The sequence below is a fragment of the Somniosus microcephalus genome, chromosome 11, assembly GCF_052327205.1.
Source record: "Somniosus microcephalus isolate GS21.2 chromosome 11, FLI_Smic_1.0, whole genome shotgun sequence".
Taxonomy (NCBI): domain Eukaryota; kingdom Metazoa; phylum Chordata; class Chondrichthyes; order Squaliformes; family Somniosidae; genus Somniosus; species Somniosus microcephalus.
In genome coordinates this window covers 200,461,348-200,482,291 of record NC_140997.1, presented here as the reverse complement: position 1 = coordinate 200,482,291, position 20,944 = coordinate 200,461,348, and the positions used below count along the sequence as shown (strand labels likewise).

At 44.4% G+C, this 20,944-nt stretch overlaps 1 protein-coding gene across 1 annotated transcript in view; it reads right to left on the bottom strand.

Annotated features, from left to right (window-relative positions):
- phf2 (PHD finger protein 2) overlaps positions 1 to 3,415 on the bottom strand; it is a 143,227-nt gene extending 139,812 nt beyond the window's left edge. Inside the window, exon 1 of the mRNA XM_086001691.1 lies at positions 2,904 to 3,415. Within this exon, the coding sequence (XP_085857817.1) occupies positions 2,904 to 3,001 (98 nt within the window). The 5' untranslated portion in view covers positions 3,002 to 3,415. The remainder of the gene's footprint in view (positions 1 to 2,903) is intronic.
- Between the last annotated feature and the right edge of the window lie 17,529 nt (positions 3,416 to 20,944).

The window sequence follows — 20,944 nt, the reverse complement described above, 5'->3', positions numbered from 1 at the left end:
TTGCTTTAAAAAATATTCCTTTGATATATACTGAAGAGTGGTAAACTAGGTGCCGTTTGATTAATACAGCTGAAAATGGGTTTATCACAAAAAAATAAGCATTTTTAATCACCGTGCCAATCCATCACCTGTGAGTAACCTGATTTTAAATTACTGAAAATGACTTTTAAAGACAGAACCATTTGCTAGTTATATTGGGTTACAGCAGCCAGTTTCTTAGTAAATTAAAAAATAAATTACATTCAAAAGCTTTTAAAACATTCCTATTAGTGTCCTTGCACACAAAAGAACCAGCTTAATTTTTAGAGCCTCCTCAAAGGCCCGCATATGATTGCAATTAGCGGAAACTCCCATTGGTGAGTAATTCATCCTGGAGGCATGGCCAGTTTTGTGGGCGGGGCCTGCTTCTAGCACAATTTTTTTTAAACGAGCGCAAAAAATCACGGAAGCTCAAGTTGCGCTGAATGTACTTTGCGCTTAAAATTCCACGATCTTCTGTGCCGGTTACACCGATTTTGCCAAAAAAACAGCACAACCGTGCGGAAACGCCAGGCCTTGGTGCCCAGCACAGTCAGTGAAACAGACTCACTCACAGCATCCTACATCATTCTGAAGAAAGTGACCATAGGATTAAGGCAACTGTCGTAACTATTCAGATATCCAAGAAAGCTGCGGCATTATTAAAATTAAAATGGTAAATTTAAATTACACTATTGATATAAGGAACTGCTATAGACTAAGAAAATGTTTTAAAACCTGATTTTTGAGGGATTTTTCTAGTGTACTACTTATGGGTATATAGCTCACTCAAGTCTACTTACTGCTTAAAAGTAGTCACAGGCTTGAAGTGACCTGGAAATTATCGTCCAACAAAAAGTGGAGTTAGATTCAGCTGTAGTCAATGACATAAAAAAGTAAGATGGCTTTGTCAGTTACCTGCTGACCTGCTCATATTAGGTAACTGTGAAAATGTATACCCACAAAAAGTTACTAAATTCAGAAAGAATAAAACAGCTGGTGATTGAATTTTTGAAACAGACCCTCATACTTGCCTTTGACCATTAATGATCATGCTTTGACTATCACTAGTATACTCTGATACTTTAGCCGTGTTTCCAAAATGTATACACAGTAGATTTCAAAATAAAAAATATTGAAACATGTCAATCATTAACTGATTTTAACTGCAGTATTAGCTAGTAGTGGTAGAAATATGAATAAAACAATTAATTTTCTCTGATTATTTAAAAAAAATCTTTCTTCTCCAATCATTCTCTAGGTAGGAGGGCTTCCAGACCTTTTCTGATGCTGCTTTATAACAGGCTGCTAGGTAACAGGCTGCTAGGTGGTGCATGAGTGAGCCACAGGTTGAGTAATCCTCTTGATAGTCCCTTCAGTCAGGGAAGAATTTATTACCTGACAGTCCCGCAGAGATTGAACTCATTGTGGAGTAAGTGCAGGAGAAAACCCCAATCCTCCACTTCATGGTAGAGTGAGTTAGTATATCACCACTTTATCTCCCTAAGCCCCAAGTTCATTGACAAAATTATGAACAGCACTGAAACCCTATTTCTATCTGTGCCATATCTATTACCTTGGAATGCAGAAAGCTACAAATTAATATTTTCACCCATCTTGGACCTGACCCCATTTCCTTGCCAGTGGACTGTGAAATGATAAGACAGAAGAGGCACACGGGCTGAGTCTGTCACTTTGAAGAGGACAGAGAAAACCTAATGGGGCTCGGTATCCGAGAGTTGCTACTCACCAAAACATTCTCAAATTTATAACTGAAGAATCGATTTTTCTCTAAAAGCTACAGGTACTTGTAAGACATCAAGTACTAGGCCAAAGGGGGAATATTTAGGCCAAATTTATATTTTAAAATGAACAAAAACATTGAAATGGTAGCTGTACCCTCTATTTCACACAATATGGTGAGCGCCAAAAACTTCTGAAAAACTTTCTTTGCTAATGATCTAAAAGGTATTAAAGAACGATTTCAAACTCTCACTGTACAAACCACGCAGACCAAACCCGCATTTGATTTTCATTTTTAAAGTAAGACCAGCGGATTGAGACAAAATAGATTCACTGCATATTACACAAAAAAGCTTTCAGGTGACATTTCTTTTTGAAATTTAACCGGCACACAACACCGAAATCCATTTTGTTTTAAAAACGGGATTTAAAATCAAGCAATTAAGAAACGTCAGCAAAGGTTTTCTGACACTTTTCAGAAACGGCACGTGGAAATACTATTGATAAAACCCAAGTAAAATGTCAATATTTACATCCGCCACATCGGGTCCCGCTTATTTTTTTAAAAATCAATTTAAACAAAAGCGGGAATCGTCCCCAAGGCAGAGTGCGCAGATAAATCACGAAATGCTGACCTAAAATGTTCCACTAGTTCGTCGAAAGGAGAAAAGAAGTGCCTTCTACTCGTAAAACATATGGTAAACATATTTACATCTGCAAGCTGCTTTAAATTGGGAGATTTTTTTTTTAAGGATCACTGATCACAAACAAAACATGGGAAAGACCTAAAGGGCTGAGGACAATAATGTTAAACACCCGACCCCCCAACCACCAAAAAAAACCCCACTCCAAGCAACTCGGGGCCGGTTCGGTTCAGAAAGCTGAATATTTACACAATGACAAACAGCTCCTGTCACCCAAAGAGGAGAAAACGTCTGTAAGCACCGCCTTCTTCCTCAGGCCTCTGCTTCTTCCGAGATTGTCCCCATCAAAAAAATCGGCCGGGTTAGCTGCTCGCCTCCCGCCAAACTGGCAGCTCCCCCCCCCACCTCCCCCGGCGGCCGCATACAGCAAGGCCGGCACCAAAACCCTAGGCGGGAGAGAAAAAAAAACGGCCAGAAAAAGCTCCCTTTTTTTTTTACCTGCCGTGAAACCAGTCCTTGCACGCATCGCATTCAATCATAAATCGGGTTACGTCGTAAGGTAGCCGACAGATGCAGTAGACTGGTACAGTCGCCATGTTAGCTGGCTCCAGAATGAGAGAAGCGCCTTCTTCCCCAGCACACGGCGGGGAAGAGGAAAGAAAAAAAAAATCTTCCAAATGTTTCCTCTCTTCCTCTGTATTTCTGCGATGTCGGCTTTGCGCAGTTTACAGTTTTTTTTTTGTAGTTGTTTCTTTTTGCCCCCCCTCCCAAAACCTTCCTCCTGAAGTTGCTCACATCGTCTCTAAGCTGCGGCTCCGGGCACAATGCGCTCTGCCGCCGCCTGACAGTTGCATACTGTACGGAGCAGACTGTATCCTTTCATTGCTAAATTACGTCAGTCAGTCAGTCGGAGAGCTTTAATACTATTGTAACCAGCAGCACCCGACATTGAGCAGCCGGCACCCGGCTACAATATAACAACGGCCTGCTCAGCAGCTCCCCAGCGACGCTGTCATTTTCAACTTCAAAGGAAGAGGGGGGGGGGGGGGGGGGGAGAAAAGAGAAAAAAAGGACCGAAAAGTGCACCTTTTGCCCTAGAACGTGTAACTGTACACGCACTATTAATGTGCACATACACACAATCCATGGCCCAGTCTGTAAAGCTGTTATTTAATGCAGGTTACAGAAAAAAAGTCTCGACTTAAAAAAAAAGTGCAAGGGGGAAAATAAATTATTAAAAAATTAGAAGCAAGTTATGTTCAAAAGACGTTAAGAATATTGGAAGATTTTCTCTGGGCATGTTGCCACGCTGTGCTATTCCCTGTTTGGGCAAAGTAATTTAGATGATGAATTATATATTCACACTCTAGAACAAAATATATTTGGAAAAAAAATACTATTTAGGCTGACCAAAAAATATTTATATGATACAGTACAGTAATTTGGATACATACAACTAAAGGCTCAATACTGAACTGTGATACAGGAGCTAAAGATATAACATGTTATTTTCACCTCATATGTGACCATTGTTAACTTTTTAACCTATGTCACACCAACTCTACTACATTCAGGACAACGGTCTAAAAGTTAAAATGGTTTTAAGAATAGAAAATATTTATTCTAAAGAATAAATAATTGATGAGAGGTGCATTTACACCGAGAACAATATTCAAGTTTCAATGAGGCAATAATGTGTTTACATTGCGCAGCTCCTGCCTGACTGGAAGTGTGTAATTATTCTTCCGAAGAGTGAGATCTGTATGTGGCTGGATTCATGTGCATGCAGAGCTTTCTCTGAACAGTTAGAAATATAAATGTTTAAAAAGTGAGAAGGGAAGAACCCCTGATCTCTAAAAATTTAAATTGAGCTTCATTAGATTTAAAAAGTGACCCTGGGCACTTTATAAATCCGGTTTGACATCACACTGGAGTTACACTCCATGCAGTGTCATAGTAAAGCGGTGTGAGAATCATCTCCAGGGAATCTTACTCTCCGCTTCACTCGAGAGTCAGATCAGGTCCTGACTCTGGGTTTGCATATGAGGTTGAAGATTGGTGTGAAGTGAAAATTGCTCCACACCAATGCTAAACTTGTGGTGTAAATACACCCTAAAGCATTAATTGAGCTTTGGAATTCTGTTCACATTTACAAACCACTTAAGATTCACTTTTGATATGTAACATGATCAGGAACATTCAATTTGAATTAATAAAAAAGATAAAACTGCAAATACTGGAAATCTGAAATAAAATCAGAAAATGCTGAAAGTACGCAGCAGGGCAGTCAGCAACCGAAAGAGAAAGACAAAACAATGTCCCAAGTAGAATCCCTCAGATAAACCGTTAACCCATTCAATTGAATTTCTGACTTGTAATTTAATGCCAAGCAGAAAATAACATTCACAAATTTTGTAGGATAGAATATGTTGGCCTAGAAATTCAATCGCACTGCACTCATTTTTCAGACTGTCTAATATACTGGGCGGCATGCGCACACCTGTCCCGTGCAAGAAGTGCGTCGCCCACTATATCGGATTGAGCTGTTTGATAAACATCCAGGGCATGCACCGGAACAATTAAGGGAGCTCATTATAATATTTAAATGAGCATGCTGCACTGGTTATAGAAACATAAACATAGAAACATAGAAGATAGGAGCAGGAGTAGGCCATTCGGCCCTTCGAGCCTGCTCCGCCATTCAACGAGATCAAAAGACCCTTTTGTGAAACTGGTCTGCCCCAACGCCTGACTTGCCACGTGGTAAGCTTGCCTAGAAAATCATGGCACTAACAGTCAGCAAGAACCCTGCAGCAGCACTATTTAAAGAGCTCATACCCTCCATACATGTTAGCTGCTGGTTTGTCCTCTTAGGCTACTGGTCAACTTTTCTGCATTCCACAAGTGAATTCTGAGAAGAACTTTGTGCTGGTGCTGGACTGCTTTGGAAACAGTTTTATTCCAGTTATGGGTGGTCTGGTAGGACTGCCTTTGGGGTTGGAAGATGAGGGGGAGCAGCAAAGGAGACAGGAGACATACAATGTTGCGAAGAATAGTGAAAGGCCAGAGGATTGGGAAATTTTTAAAAACCAGCAAAGGACAACTAAAAATGATAAAAGGAGAGAAGATAGCTTATGAGAGTAAGCTAGCAAGAAATATAAAAATCAGACAGTAAGAGCTTCTATAGGTATATAAAAAGGAAGAGAGTAGCTAAAGTAAACGTTGGTCCCCCAGAAGATGAGTGGGGAATTAATAATGGGAAACGGAACTGGCGGAGACTTTGAACAATTATTTTGTATCAGTCTTCACGGTAGAAGACACTAAAGGCATCCCAATAATAGATAATCAAGGGGTTATTGGGGTGGGGGGGGAGAACTTAAAAAAATCACTATCACTAGAGAGAAAGTACTAGGCAAACTAATAGGACTAAAGGTGGACAAGTCCCCTGGACCCGATGGCCTGCATCCTAGAGTCTTAAAAGAGGTGGCTGCAGAGATAGTGGATGCATTGGTTGTAATCTACCAAAATTCCCTGGATTCTGGAGAGGTCCCAGCGGACTGGAAAACCGCAAATGTAACGCCCCTATTTAAGAAAGGAGGGAGACAGAAAGCAGGCAACTATCGACCAGTTAGCCTAACATCTGTCATTGGGAAAATGCTGGAGTCCATCATTAAGGAAGTGGTAGCAGGACATTTAGAAAATCATAATATAGTCAAGCAGAGTCAGCATGGTTTTATGAAAGGGAAATGGTATTTGACAAATTTGCTGGAGTTCTTTGAGGATGTAACGATCAGGGTGGATAAAGGGGAACCAGTAGATGTCGAGTATTTGGATTTCCAGAAGGCATTCGATAAGGTGCCACATAAAAGGTTACTACACAAGATAAGAGCTCAAGGGGTTGGGGGTAATATATTAACATTGATAGAGGATTGGCTAACTAACAGAAAACAGAGAGTCGGGATAAATGGGTCATTTTCAGGTTGGCAAACTGTAACTAGTGGGATGCCGCAGGGATCAGTGCTGGGGCCTCAACTATTTACAATCTATATTAATGACTTGGATGAAGGGATTGAGTATAATGTAGCCAAATTTGCTGATGATACAAAGATAGGTGGGAAAGCAAATTGTGTGGAGGACGTAAGAATCTCCAAAGGGATATAGATAGGCTAAGTGAGTGGGCAGAAATCTGGCAGATGGAGTTTAATGTGGGAAAATAAAAAGGCAAATTATTATTTAAATGGTGAGAGATTGGAGTCGGGAGCTGAGAGGCCACAGACCCGGTGAGTATAAAAACTCAGTGTCGCGGGCTTTCTTACAGCGGTTGGAGTTGGAAGCTGAGAGGCCACAGACCCTGTGAGTATAAAAGCTCACTTTCGCGGGCTTTCTTACAGCGGTGGGAGTCGGCAGCTGAGAGGCCACAGACCCGGTGAGTATAAAAACTCACTTTCGCGGGCTTTTCTTACAGCGGTTGGAGTCGGGAGCTGAAAGGTCACAGACCCAGTGAGTATAAAAACTCACTTTCGCGGGCTTTTCTTACAGCAGTTGGAGTCAGGAGCTGAGAGGCCACAGACCCGGTGAGTATAAAAACTCACTTTCGCGGGCTTTCTTACAGCGGTTGGAGTCGGGAGCTGAGAGGCCAAAGACCCGGTGAGTATAAAAACTCACTTTCGCGGGCTTTCTTATCAATCTCAGTACGGCAGCGGCATTCCAGAGCCACGTCACGATTCAAAACGTGACGTGGGCAGGAGGGAGCAGCTGATTGGGTGAGTACGGCCAGGTTAGTTTGACAGTTAAGGTTCATAGTCAATAGCACTATTGTTTCTAGTGCTAGTAACCAAGGGCCCTTGAGTATATCATTTAATTGGTGGTATTGATTTAATTTAAGTTAATTTAAATTAATTGAAGGGTAAGTCATGGCAGGACAGCCTGGTGCCATAGTATGCTCCTCCTGCACTATGTGGGAAATCAGGGACACTTCCTGTGTCTCTGACGACCATGTGTGCGGGAAGTGTATCCAGCTGCAGCTACTGGCAGACCACATTGCGGTGCTGGAGCTGCGAATGGATACATACTGGAGCACTTGCGATGCTGAGGACATCGTGCATAGCATGTTTAATGAGTTGGTCACACCGCAGGTAAAGGCTGCACAGGCAGGAGGGGAATGGGTGACCGCCAGGTAGTAGGCGCAGGCAGGTAGTGCAGGGGTCCCCTGTAGTCACCCCCCTCTCAAACAGATATACCGCTTTGGATATTGTTGGGGGGGGGGGGGTGGCTTATCAGGGGAAGGCAGCAGCAATCAACTTCCTGGCACCATGGGTGGTTCTGCTGCACAGGACAGGAGGAAAAAGAGGGGTAGAGCTACAGTAATAGGGGATTCTATTGTAAGGGGAATAGATAGGCATTTCTGCGGCCGCAAACGAGACTCCAGGATGGTATGTTGCCTCCCTGGTGCAAGGGTCAAGGATGTCTCGGAGCGGCTGCAGGGCATTCTGCAGGGGGAGGGTGAACAGCCAGTTGTCGTGGTGCATATAGGTACCAACGATATAGGTAAAAAAAAGGGATGAGATCCTAAAAGCTGAATATAGGGAGTTAGGAGGTAAATTAAAAAATAGGACCTCAAATGTAGTAATCTCAGGATTGCTACCAGTGCCACGTGCTAGTCAGAGTAGAAATAGAAGCACCGAGGCGGCAGTACAAAAGCAGGAGAGAGGCGAGGCCCGACCAGATCGGACCAGGAGAGCACCGAGGCGGCAGTACAAAAGCAGGAGCGAGGCGAGGCCCGACCAGATCGGACCAGGAGAGCACCGAGGCGGCAGTACAAAAGCAGGAGAGAGGCGAGGCGAGGCCCGACCAGATCGGACCAGGAGAGCACCGAGGCGGCAGTACAAAAGCAGGAGCGAGGCGAGGCGAGGCCCGACCAGATCGGACCAGGAGAGCACCGAGGCGGCAGTACAAAAGCAGGAGAGAGGCGAGGCGGGGCCCGACCAGATCGGACCAGGAGAGCACCGAGGCGGTAGTACAAAAGCAGGAGAGAGGCGAGGCGGGGCCCGACCAGATCGGACCAGGAGAGCACCGAGGCGGCAGTACAAAAGCAGGAGAGAGGCGAGGCACACCAACTCAGCAGCGGGGAGAGAGGTAAAAAGTAATCAGAGTGTGACGTCACCAGGGAGCAGGTAAGCGATTGGTTGGTGAGTATTTCTCTTTTTTAAACTTTAACTCTGTAGTTTATAGTTGCTAAGGTCTTTTCTGGTGTAGCAGGGACTGTTGATAAACCATACAAGCGCCTTAGAGTTTATCTTTAATTGGTGATAGTGAATTAATTTAAATTAATTAAAGGGTAAGTCATGCACGGTGGCGTAGTGGTTAGCACTGTTGCCTCACAGCGCCAGGGACCCGGGTTCAAATCCGGCCTCGGGTGACTGTCTGTGTGGAGTTTGCACATTCTCCCCGTGTTTGCGTGGGTTTCCTCCGGGTGCTCCGGTTTCCTCCCACAGTCCAAAGATGTGCGGGTTAGGTTGATTGGCCATGATAAAAATTGGCCCTTAGTGTTAGGGGGGATTAAATACGTGGGGTTACGGGGTTACAGGGATAGGGCTTGGGTGGGATGGCTGTCGGTGTAGGGACCGGGTGCAAGGGTTTGGATGATCAGCCATGATCTCGTTGAATGGCGGAGCAGGCTCGAAGGGCTGAATGGCCTACTCCTGCTCCTATCTTCTATGTTTCTATGCCAGGAGAGCCCAGCCTCGTGTTATGCTCCTCTTGCTCTATGTGGGAATTCAGGGACACTGCTGGTGTCCCTGATGACCACGTGTGCCAGAAATGCATCCAGCTGCGGCTACTAGCAGACCGCATTGCGGCGCTGGAGCTGCGGATGGATGGGCTTTGGAGCATTCACGATGCTGAGAGGGTCGTGGATAACACGTTTCGTGAGTTGGTCACACCACAGGTAAGGGCTGCACAGGCAGAAGGGAAATGGGTGACCATCAGGCAGAGCAGTAGAGGCAGGCAGGTAGTGCAGGGGACCCGTGTGGCCATCCCCCTCTCAAACAGGTATACCGATTTGGATACTGTTGAGGGGGATGACTTACCAGAGGAAGGCAGCAGCAGCCAACTTCCTGGCACCAGGGGTGCTTCTGCTGCTCAGGAAGGGAGGAAAAAGAGTGGGAGAGCAATAGTGGTAGGGGATTCTATCGTAAGGGGTACAGATAGGCGTTTCTGTGGCCATAGACGTGACTCCAGGATGGTTTGTTGCCTCCCTGGTGCCAGGGTCAAGGATGTCACTGAACGGCTTCAGGGCATTCTGAAGGGGGAGGGTGAACAGTCAGAGGTCGTGGTTCACATTGGGACCAATGACATGGGTAGGAAGAGGGATGAGGTCCTGCAGCAAGAATTTAGGGAGCTAGGTAGCAGATTAAAGAGCAGGACCTCAAAGGTTGTAATCTCTGGATTACTCCCGGTGCCACGTGCTAGTGAGTATAGGAATAGGAGGATAGAGCAGATGAATGCGTGGCTAAAGAGTTGGTGCAGGAGGGAGGGCTTCAGTTTCCTGGATCACTGGGCCTGCTTCTGGGAAAGGTGGGACTTGTACAAGTCGGATGGGTTGCACCTGAACCAGAGCGGGACAAATATCCTTGCGGGGAGGTTTGCTAGCACTGTTCGGGGGGGTTTAAACTAAAATGGCAGGGGGTTGGGAACCTGAGCAGGGAGACAGAGAAAAGGGAAACAGGGATAAAAGCAAAAGATAGGAAGGAGAAAAACAAAAGTGGCAGTCAGAGAAATCAATGGTTCAAATCAAACGTGGCCACAGTAAATAATAATTCTAATAGGTCTAAGTGCGTTAAAAAAACAAGCCTGAAGGCTTTGTGTCTTAATGCGAGGAGCATTTGTAATAAGGTGGATGAATTGGCTGCGCAAATAGAGGTAAACAAATATGATTTGGTTGGGATTACGGAAACGTGGCTCAAGGATGGCCAAGACTGGGAACTCAACATCCAGGGGTATTCGATATTCAGGAAAGATAGGCTAAAAGGAAAGGGAGGTGGGGTAGCATTACTGGTTAAAGAAGGGATTAATACAATTGTAATGAAGGATATTAGCTCTGATGATGTGGAATCTGTATGGGTAGAATTGAGAAATACTAAGGGGAAAAAAACATTAGTGGGAGTGGTATATAGACCTCCCAACAGTAAGGCGGAGGTTGGGGATGGCATTAAAAGGGAAATTAAAGAAGCGTGCAATAAGGGCACAGCAGTCATCATGGGTGACTTTAATCTACATATAGATTGGGTCAACCAAATTAGTAACAATACTGTGGAGGAGGAATTCCTGGAGTGTTTACGGGATGGTTTCCTGGACCAATATGTCGAGGAACCAACCAGAGATCAGGCCATCTTAGACTGGGTATTATGTAACGACAAAGGATTAATTAGCAATCTTGTTGTACGAGGCCCCTTGGGCCGGAGCGATCATAATATGATCGAATTCTTCATTAAGATGGAGAATGAAGTAGTTGATTCAGAGACTAGGGTCCTCAATTTAAATAAAGGAAACTACGATGGTCTGAGGAGCGAGTTGGGTAGGATTGATTGGGGAATGGCACTCAAAGGGTTGACGGTGGATAGGCAATGGCAAACATTCAAAGACCGAATGGATGAGCTACAGAATTTGTTCATCCCAGTTTGGCATAAAAATAAAACAAAAAAGGTGACTCAACCGTGGCTAACAAGGGAAATTAGGGATAGCATAAGATCCAAGGAGACGACATATAAATTGGCCAGAAAAAGCAATAATCCTGAGGATTGGGAGCAGTTTAGGATTCAACAAAGGAGGACAAAGGGATTAATTAAGAAAGGGAAAATAGAATATGAGAGTAAGCTTTCAGGGAACATAAAAACTGACTGTAAAAGCTTTTATATATATGTGAAGAGAAAAAGATTGGTGAAGTCAAGCGTAGGTCCCTTGCAGTCAGAATCAGGGGAATTTATAATGGGAAACAAAGAAATGGAAGACCAACTAAATTCATACTTTGGTTCTGTCTTCACAAAGGAGGACACAAATAACCTCCCAGAGATGCCGGGGAACATAGGGCCTGATGAAAGGGTGGAACTGAAAGAAATCAGTATTTGTAGGGAAATGGTGTTAGGAAAATTGATGGGACTAAAGGCCGATAAATCCCCAGGGCCTGATAGTCTACATCCCAGGGTACTTAAGGAAGTGGCCCTGGAAATAGTAGATGCATTGCTGGTCATCTTCCAGAACTCGATAGACTCTGGAACAGTACCCATGGATTGGAGGGTAGCTAATGTTACCCCACTATTCAAAAAAGGTGGTCGAGAAAAAGCGGGGAATTATAGACCGGTAAGCCTGACATCGGTAGTGGGGAAAATGCTAGAATCTATTATAAAAGATGTAATAGCAGAGCACTTGGTAAGCAGTGACAGGATCGGACAAGGTCAACATGGATTTACAAAAGGTAAATCATGCTTGACTAATCTACTGGAATTTTTTGAGGTTGTAACTGGTAAAATAGATAAGGGAGAACCAGTGGATGTGGTGTATTTGGACTTTCAGAAGGCTTTCGATAAGGTCCCGCATAAGAGATTAGCGTGCAAAATTAAGACACATGGGATTGGGGGCAAGGTATTGACTTGGATAGAGAACTGGTTGGCGGACAGAAAGCAAAGAGTTGGAATAAACGGGTCGTTTTCCGAGTGGCAGGCAGTGACTAGTGGGGTACCGCAAGGATCGGTCCTAGGACCCCAGCTGTTCACAATATATATTAATGATCTGGACGAGGGAATTGGATGTAATATCTCCAAATTTGCAGACGACACAAAGCTGTGAGGAGGATGTCGTGAAACTCCAGTACGATTTGGACAGATTGGGCAGAAACATGGCAAATGCACTATAATGTGGATAAATGTGAGGTTATCCACTTTGGTGGCAAAAACAGGAAGGCAGATTATTATTTGAATGGCAATAGATTGGGAGAAGGGGAAGTGCAAAGAGACCTGGGTGTTCTTGTGCACCAGTCGCTGAAGGTAAGCATGCAGGTGCAGCAGGCGGTTAAGAAGGCAAATGGTATGTTGGCCTTCGTAGCAAGAGGGTTCGAGTACAGGAACAAGGATGTCTTGCTACAGTTGTACAGGGCCTTGGTGAGACCGCACCTTGAGTACTGTGTGCAGTTTTGGTCGCCTTACCTGAGGAAGGACGTTCTTGCCATGGAAGGAGTGCAGCGAAGATTCACCAGGCTGATACCTGGGATGGCAGGAATGACGTATGAGGAGAGATTGTGTCGATTGGGCTTATACTCACTGAGTTTAGAAGATTGAGAGGGGATCTCATCGAAACTTATAAAATTCTGTCAGGCCTGGACAGACTAGATGCAGGAAGGATGTTTATGATGGCCGGGGAATCCAGAACCAGGGATCATAGTCTAAGGATAAGGGGTAAGCCATTTAGGACTGAAATAAGGAGGAATTTCTTCACCCAGAGAGTGGTGAACCTGTGGAATTCTCTGCCACAGAAGGCGGTGGAGGCCAGTTCATTAAATATATTCAAAAAAGAGTTGGATATATTTCTTAAGGCTAAAGGGATCAAGGGATATGGGGAGAAGGCAGGGACAGGGTACTGAATTTGGATGATCAGCCATGATCTCATTGAATGGCGGAGCAGGCTCGAAGGGCCGAATGGCCTACTCCTGCTCCTATCTGCTATGTTTCTATTTCAGATGAATACGTGGCTAGAGGAATGGTGCAAGGGGGAGGGATTCAAATTCCTGGGACATTGGAACCAGTTCTGGGGGAGGTGGGACCAGTACAAAACGGACGGTTTGCACCTGGGCAGGACCAGGACCGATGTCCGAGGGGGAGTGTTTGCTAGTGCTCTGGGGGAGGGTTTAAACTAAAATGGCAGGGGGTTGGGAACCTGTGCAGGGAGACAGAGGAAAGGGAAACAAGGATAGAAGCAAAAGACAGGAAGGAGAAAAGCAAAGGTGGCAGTCAGAGAAATCAAGGGTTTAAATCAAACATGGCCACAGTAAATAATAATTCTAAAAGGTCTAAGAGTGTTAAAAAATAAGCCTGCAGGCTTTGTGTCTTAATGCGAGGAGCATTCGTAATAAGGTGGATGAATTAGCTGCACAAATAGAGGTAAACGGATATGATATGATTGGGATTATGGAAACATGGCTCCAGGTTGACCAAGGCTGGGAACTCAACATCCCGGGGTATTCAATATTCAGGAAAGGCAGGCACAAAGGAAAAGGAGATGGGGTAGCATTGCTGGTTCAAGTGGAGATTAACACAATAGTAAGGAAGGATATTCGCTCTGAAGATGTGGAATCTGTATGGGTAGAACTGAGAAATACCAAGGGGCAGAAAACGTTAGTGGGAGTTGTCTACAGACCCCCAAACAGTAATGTGGAGGTTGGGGGTGACATCAAACAGGAAATTAGAAACGCGTGCAATATGGGCACAGCAGTTATCATGGGTGACTTTAATCTACATACAGATTGGGCTAACCAAATTAGTAACAATACTGTGGAGGAGGAATTCCTGGAAAGTATACGGGATGGTTTCCTGGACCAATACATCGGGGAACTAACTAGAGATCAGGCCATCTTAGACTGGGTATTATGTAATGAGAAAGGAGTAATTAGCAATCTTGTTGTGCGAGGCCCCTTGGGGCGGAGTGATCATAATATGATCGAATTCTCCATTAAGATGGAGAGTGAAGTAGTTGACTCAGAGACTAGGGCCCTGAATTTAAATAAAGTAAACTCCGATGGTATGAGGCGCGAGTTGGGTAGGATTGATTGGGGAATGTTACTCAAAGGGTTGACGGTGGATAAGCAATGGCAAACATTCAAAGATCGCATGGATGAACTACAGAATTTGTTCATCCCTGTTTGGCATAAAAATAAAACAAAAAAGGTGACTCAACCGTGGCTAACAAGGGAAATTAGGGATAACATAAGATCCAATGAGAGGACATATAAATTGGCCAGAGAAAGCAGTAAACTGAGGATTGGGAGCAGTTTAGGATTCAGCAAAGGAGGACAAAGGGATTAATTAAGAGGGGGAAAATAGAGTATGAGAGTAAGCTTGCAAGGAACATAAAAACTGACTGTAAAAGCTTCTATAGATATGTGAAGAGAAAAAGATTGGTGAAGTCAAGCGTAGGTCCCTTACAGTCAGAATCAGGAGAATTTATAATGGGGAACAAAGAAATGGCAGACCAATTACATACATACTTTGGTTCTGTCTTCACAAAGGAGGACACAAATAACCTCCCAGAGATGTCGGGGAACATAGGTTCTAATGAGAGGGAGGAACTGAATGAAATCAGTATTTGTACGGAAATGGTGTTAGGGAAATTGACGGGATTGAAGGCCGATAAATCCCCAGGGCCTGATAATCTACATCCTAGGGTACTTAAGGAAGTGGCCCTAGAAATAGTAGATGCATTGCTGGTCATCTTCCAAAATTCTATAGACTCTGGAACAGTTCCCATAGATTGGCGGGTAGCTAATGTTACCCCACTATTCAAAAAAGGTGGGAGAGAGAAAAGGGGGAATTATAGACCGGTAAGCCTGACATCGGTAGTGGGGAAAATGCTAGAGTCTATTATAAAAGATGTAATAGCAGAGCACTTGGAAAACAGTGACAGGATTGGACAAAGTCAACATGGATTTACAAACGGTAAATCGTGCTTGACTAATCTACTGGAATTTTTTGAGGCTGTAACTGGTAGAATAGATAAGGGAGAACCAGTGGATGTGGTGTATTTGGACTTTCAGAAGGCTTTCGATAAAGTCCCGCATAAGAGATTAGTGTGTAAAGTTAAGGCACATGGGATTGGGGGCAAGGTACTGACTTGGATAGAGAACTGGTTGGCAGACAGAAAGCAAAGAGTTGGAATAAACGGGTCTTTTTCCAAGTGGCAGGAAGTGACTAGTGGGGTACCGCAGGGATCGGTCCTAGGACCCCAGTTATTTACAATATATATTAATGATCTAGATGAGGGAACTAGATGTAATATCTCCAAGTTTGCAGATGACACAAAGCTGGGTGGGCGTGTGTGCTGTGAGGAGGATGCCGAGAAACTCCAGTATGATTTGGACAGCTTGGGTGATTGGGCAGATGCATGGCGGATGCAGTTTCATGTGGATAAATGCGAGGTTATCCACTTTGGTGGCAAAAACAGGAAGGCAGATTATTATCTGAACGGCAGTAGATTGGGAGAAGGGGAAGTGCAACGAGACCTGGGTGTCCTTGTGCACCAATCGCAGAAGGTAAGCATGCAGGTGCAGCAGACAGTTAAGAAGGCAAATGGTATGTTGGCCTTCGTAGCCAGAGGGTTTGAGTACAGGAACAAGGATGTCTTGCTGCAGTTGTACAGGGTCTTGGTGAGACCACATCTTGAGTATTGTGTGCAGTTTTGGTCACCTTATCTGAGGAAGGATGTTCTGGCCATGGAAGGAGTGCAGCGAAGATTTACCAGACTGATACCTGGGATGGCAGGAATGACGTATGAGGAGAGATTGGGTCGATTGGGCTTATACTCGCTGGAGTTTAGAAGAATGAGAGGGGATCTCATTGAAACTTATAAAATTTTAACAGGACTAGACAGACTAGATGCAGGAAGGATGTTCACGATGGTGGGGAAGTCCAGAACCAGGGGTCACAGTCTAAGGATAAGGGGTAAGCCATTTAGGACTGAGATGAGGAGGAATTTCTTCACCCAGAGAGTGGTGAACCTGTGGAATTCTCTACCACAGAAGGCAGTTGAGGCCAATTCATTAAATATATTCAAGAAGGAGTTAGATATATTTCTTAAGGCTAAAGGGATCAAGGGATATGGGGGGAAGGCAGGGACAGGGTACTGAGTTTGGATGGTCAGCCATTGAATGGCGGAGCAGGCTCAAGGGGCCGAATGGCCTACTCCTGCTCCTATCTTCTATGTTTCTATGATTACAAAATGCTGAGGTACAGAGGGATCTGGGGGTCCTTGTACATGAATCATAAAAAGTTAGCATGCAGGTACAGCAAGTAATTAGGAAGGCAAATGGAATGTTGGTCTTTATTGCAAAGGGAATGGTGTATAAAAGTAGGGAAGTCCTGTTACAACTGTACAGGGCGTTGGTGAGACCACATCTGGAGTACTGCATACAGTTTTGGTCTCCTTATTTAAGGAAGGATATACTTGCATTGGAGGCAGTTCAGAGAAGGTTAACGAGGTTGATTCCGGAGATGAAGGGGTTGTCTTATGAAGAAAGGTTGAGCAGGTTGGGCCTATACTCATTGGAGTTTAGAAGAATGAGAGGGGATCTTATTGAAACATATAAGATTCTGAAGGGTCTTGACAGGGTAGATGCAGAGAGGATGTTTCCCCTTGTGGGGGAATCTAGAACTAGGGGGCATAATTTCAGAATAAGGGGGCATCCTTTTAAATCAGAAATGAGGAGGAATTTCTTCTCTCAGAGGATCGCGAATCTTTGGAATTCTCTTCCCCAGAGAGCTGTGGAGGCTGGGTCATTGAATATATTTAAGGTGGAGATAGACAGATTTTTGAACTACAGGGGAGTCAAGGGTTATGGAGAGCGGGCAGGGAAGTGGAGTTAAGGCCCAGATCAGATCAGCCGTGATCATATTGAATGGCGGAGCAGGCTCAAGGGGCTAAATGACCTACTCCTCCGTCTTATGTTCTTATATTCTTATGTTCTTATGAGAGAGTAGGAGCAGCTGGCAGAAGACGCAGGAGGAGATACCCATAGTGGGTCTTCAGGGAGCACTTCTCATACCTCAACTTCACTGAGGAGCAATGTGTGAGGCGTCTGTGCTTCACCAAGGAGGCAGTCACCGAACTATGTCACCTGCTGCAGCCACAACTGGAGCTCCAGAGCAGGGTATGGACAGCACTGCCTGTGGCTGGCAAGGTCACTGTGACTCTTAATTTTTATGCCACAGGGTTGTTTCAGGCTGCAGCAGATGACATCATGACATCTCACAGTTTTCTGTGCACAGCTGTATCAGGGAGGTCACTAATGCACATATATAACATTCACCATGGACAGAGTGAAGCAGGATGAGAGAGCAATAGGCTTTACCACATTGCAGGCTTCCCCTACCTTACCTTGGCGTGCACCCATATTGCCCTATATGCTCATCACCAGCCTGCCATTTTTGTCAAAAGAAAGGTATTCCCACTCCCTGAATGTGCAGCTTGTTTGTGACCACAGGCAGCGCATCATGCATGTCTGTGCCCGATTTCCTAGTAGCAGTCATGATTCATTCGTCCTGCACCCGTCCTCTGTGCCACATTTATTCCAACTAGGTCATTAGGTTACAGGCCGGCTACTTGGTAACTGGGATATCCCCTCCGGACATGGCTCATGATTCCTGTCAGGAACTTGGGCAGAGTTGCAGAGCATACCACCACCAGAAATATAATTGAGCAGACCATCAGCATGTTCAAGCAATGCTTCTGCTGCCTGGACCATTCAGGATTAGTAACTCACTACATGAAGGCACCTCCTCTAGCCAACCCTCTAAAGTATGTATAATGCTAACCTCTGAGCTGGTGCTTGTGAGGGTCAGATCAAGTGATCTTCATGCAGGCTGCCCTCTTCTTCCTGAAGTGGCACAGGGGCCTCGACATTTTCAGCACCTGAAATGACTGAGAGGGACAAGGATTAGCTTTCCATGTGAAGGGAGAGCAGAGAGAGAGGTGAGCGGCTGCTGAAAGCAGCTGCAGTTTGTCATGCAGAGTGTGTAGGGTGAGATAGAAGAAGGGAAGGGAGGATAAGGTGTAAAGAGACCCTGCGGGACATCTGCTCCAGTTTTACCACATGCCACGGCCATTGCCCATGATGTCCAGCATGTCCTCTTCAAGTGGGCAGGTGGCCGTTGACGTATTCAGTCGCTGTCTGCTGCCTCATGTTGTGTGCGACCTTCTGCAAGAAAGAAAGCAGTGCGTTAGTGACAGCCTTGCGAACTGATTTGAGAATGTACCTGTCATGGTCAAATAGTGCTAATGTGTGCAGGGGAAAGTGAGAGTTGCAATAGTGGTAAGAGTAGGAGCTGCAGAGTGTGTGAGTAGGAAGAGAAGGAATTGGAGGGAAGTGCGGCGCAGTGATTGTAGCGGAGTGGGGGAGGGAAGTGCTATGAGTAGTGAGGCTGCAGGCGGTGCAGGTGTGAGGAGAGAGTAGTTGAGGTGAGAGGTACGATTCTTACCTTGCCAATGCTGCCGAGGTCATTAAACCTTTTCGGCATTGTAGCCATTTCAAGCTAACAAGCCACCTTGGTCCTATTTTCTGAAATTTCCTCACTGCCTCTCTCTCCATCCTTAAAAAAACCTGTTCAAGACCTATTTATTTGGTCAAGTTATTGATCACCCATCTAATCGCTCCCTTCTGACCGGTCTTATGTTTCCTTTTGCCCAGTTGTGGATTACCTGGGGATGGTTTTTCATGTTATCCAAGACCAGAGAGTTTAGGCACAGGTTGGCAAAGGCCAAGGATTAGGAAGATTCTTTATGTTAAACATGCTATATAAATGCAAGCGGTTATTGTTGTTGCTAAATTAGACTTTATTAAAATTAATTGCCATCTCTTCCTGCCTCTCCTACATCCACTTCTTCTGATCCCTTTCCAAAATGTTCTCATAACTTCTGGCCTAAAGATAAAGCTGACTCTTTTCTTCTTGAATCCAACATTCTACAATCACATTTTTAAAAATTCATTCACGGGATGTGGGTGCTGCTGGCAAGGCCAGCATTTATTGTCCATCCCTAATTGCCCTTGAGAAGGTGGTGGTGAGCCGTCTTATACAACTGAGTAGCTTGCTCGGCCATTTCAGAGGGCAGTTAAGAGTCAACCACATTGTGGGTCTGGAGTCACATATAGGCCAGACCGGGTAAGGATGGCAGATTTCCTTCCCTAAAGGACATTAGTGAACCAAGAGTTTTTATGACAATCTGGTAGTTTCATGATTACCATTACTGATTGCATCCTATTTTCTACCTTCTGCCATCTCCATCTTAAATGCAATTTGCTCCTTCCACATTTTAGGTTTCTCTGCAGCATTCCGTAGCTAAGAAACATGCAACATACTCCTAAGCCCGACAGCGATGATATGATTCTCCAATATCCCCTCCCTCCCTGTGAAGAGTGTCACTGTGGCACCAAAGCCAAAATCAAACCTATACCATTGTAGGGTAATTTGCAGGCACAAGTCTTTTGGGCCAGTATCTGCATGTAAGGTGAAGCTACAACAGATATACAAACCTCAAACCAATTTAGAGAAACCACATATGCCTAGAGCTTGTCACCTGTTTATTTAGCATTTTCTTCTTTCAGTTTATGTAAAGCACGCAGCAGGGTGAAGTGAAGACACAGCTGGAGGTACAATTGATAGTATAGAACAATAACAATATGATGTAGCAGGTGCAAGAGAACAATGGGCATATGCTTTTGGTGCAAAATTATAGGCATAGTTTCTGTACACTCTGTCATATAAATATATCATTAAGAAAATGATGAGTTAATTTTCATTCTTGAGATTACAAGTGTTACCAGTAAATGCACTGAGTAAAATAAAAAAATATTTTGGCTCAGGCATGGATAACTTCATCAATCTCCTTCATATGCTGCTTCATGTTGCATCAAGTCTTTGGTATCAAGCAGTGCTGCCAACATGGTGTCTAGATCCAGAACCTTTGAAAAATAGGCCAACGATAGAGAATCATTTAAAAAAAAATCACACTCAGGATGTGGGCGTTGCTGGCAAGTCTTGCAGTTATTGTCAATCTCTAGTTGCCCTAGGAGTTTGATACAACTGAGTTGCCCGCAATACCACTTCAGAGGGCATTTAAGAGTCAACCATATTGGTTGGCGACTAGAATCATATATAGGCCAGACCAGGTAAGGATAGCAGGTTTCCTGTTCTAAAAGACATTAGTGAACCAATATCCGAGCATCCAACAGCTTCATGGTCACTTTTACTAATACCAGCTATTTTTTTCATATGTCCAGATTTAAAAAAAACTGAATTCAAGTTGCCACACTGCAATATGAACTCACAATCTCTGGATTACTAGTCCAGTAACATAACCACTACACTACTGCACTTCAGTGGACATGGTCTCCCTTCCTGGATCATTAAGTACTGCAGTCACAGGATCCCCTCTGTTGTACGTACTAATTGAACATTCATGCAGAGAACTATGCAACAGGGACTCAACAGTGAGGTGTAGGCAAGAATCCAAGAAATTATCCTTTCTTTTCCCCATCCCTCAATGTGGGTGCAGATGCCCTGGAATCCCTACCCAATCATCTGTTCTCTCTTTTTTCAGTCCCTTCACAGTAAGTGGCTATCCTTTCCCAATAATCTTCTTGAATAACATTCCATATTTACAAATGGATACTGATGCAGTTTGAGCACTTAGTACCCTCTGTATTTGCCTCAATGCTGTGATTTTGTTGCCAAACATGCTGTTTATCTTATGTAGAACCTGAAAATTATTAAAATTAAGTTTAA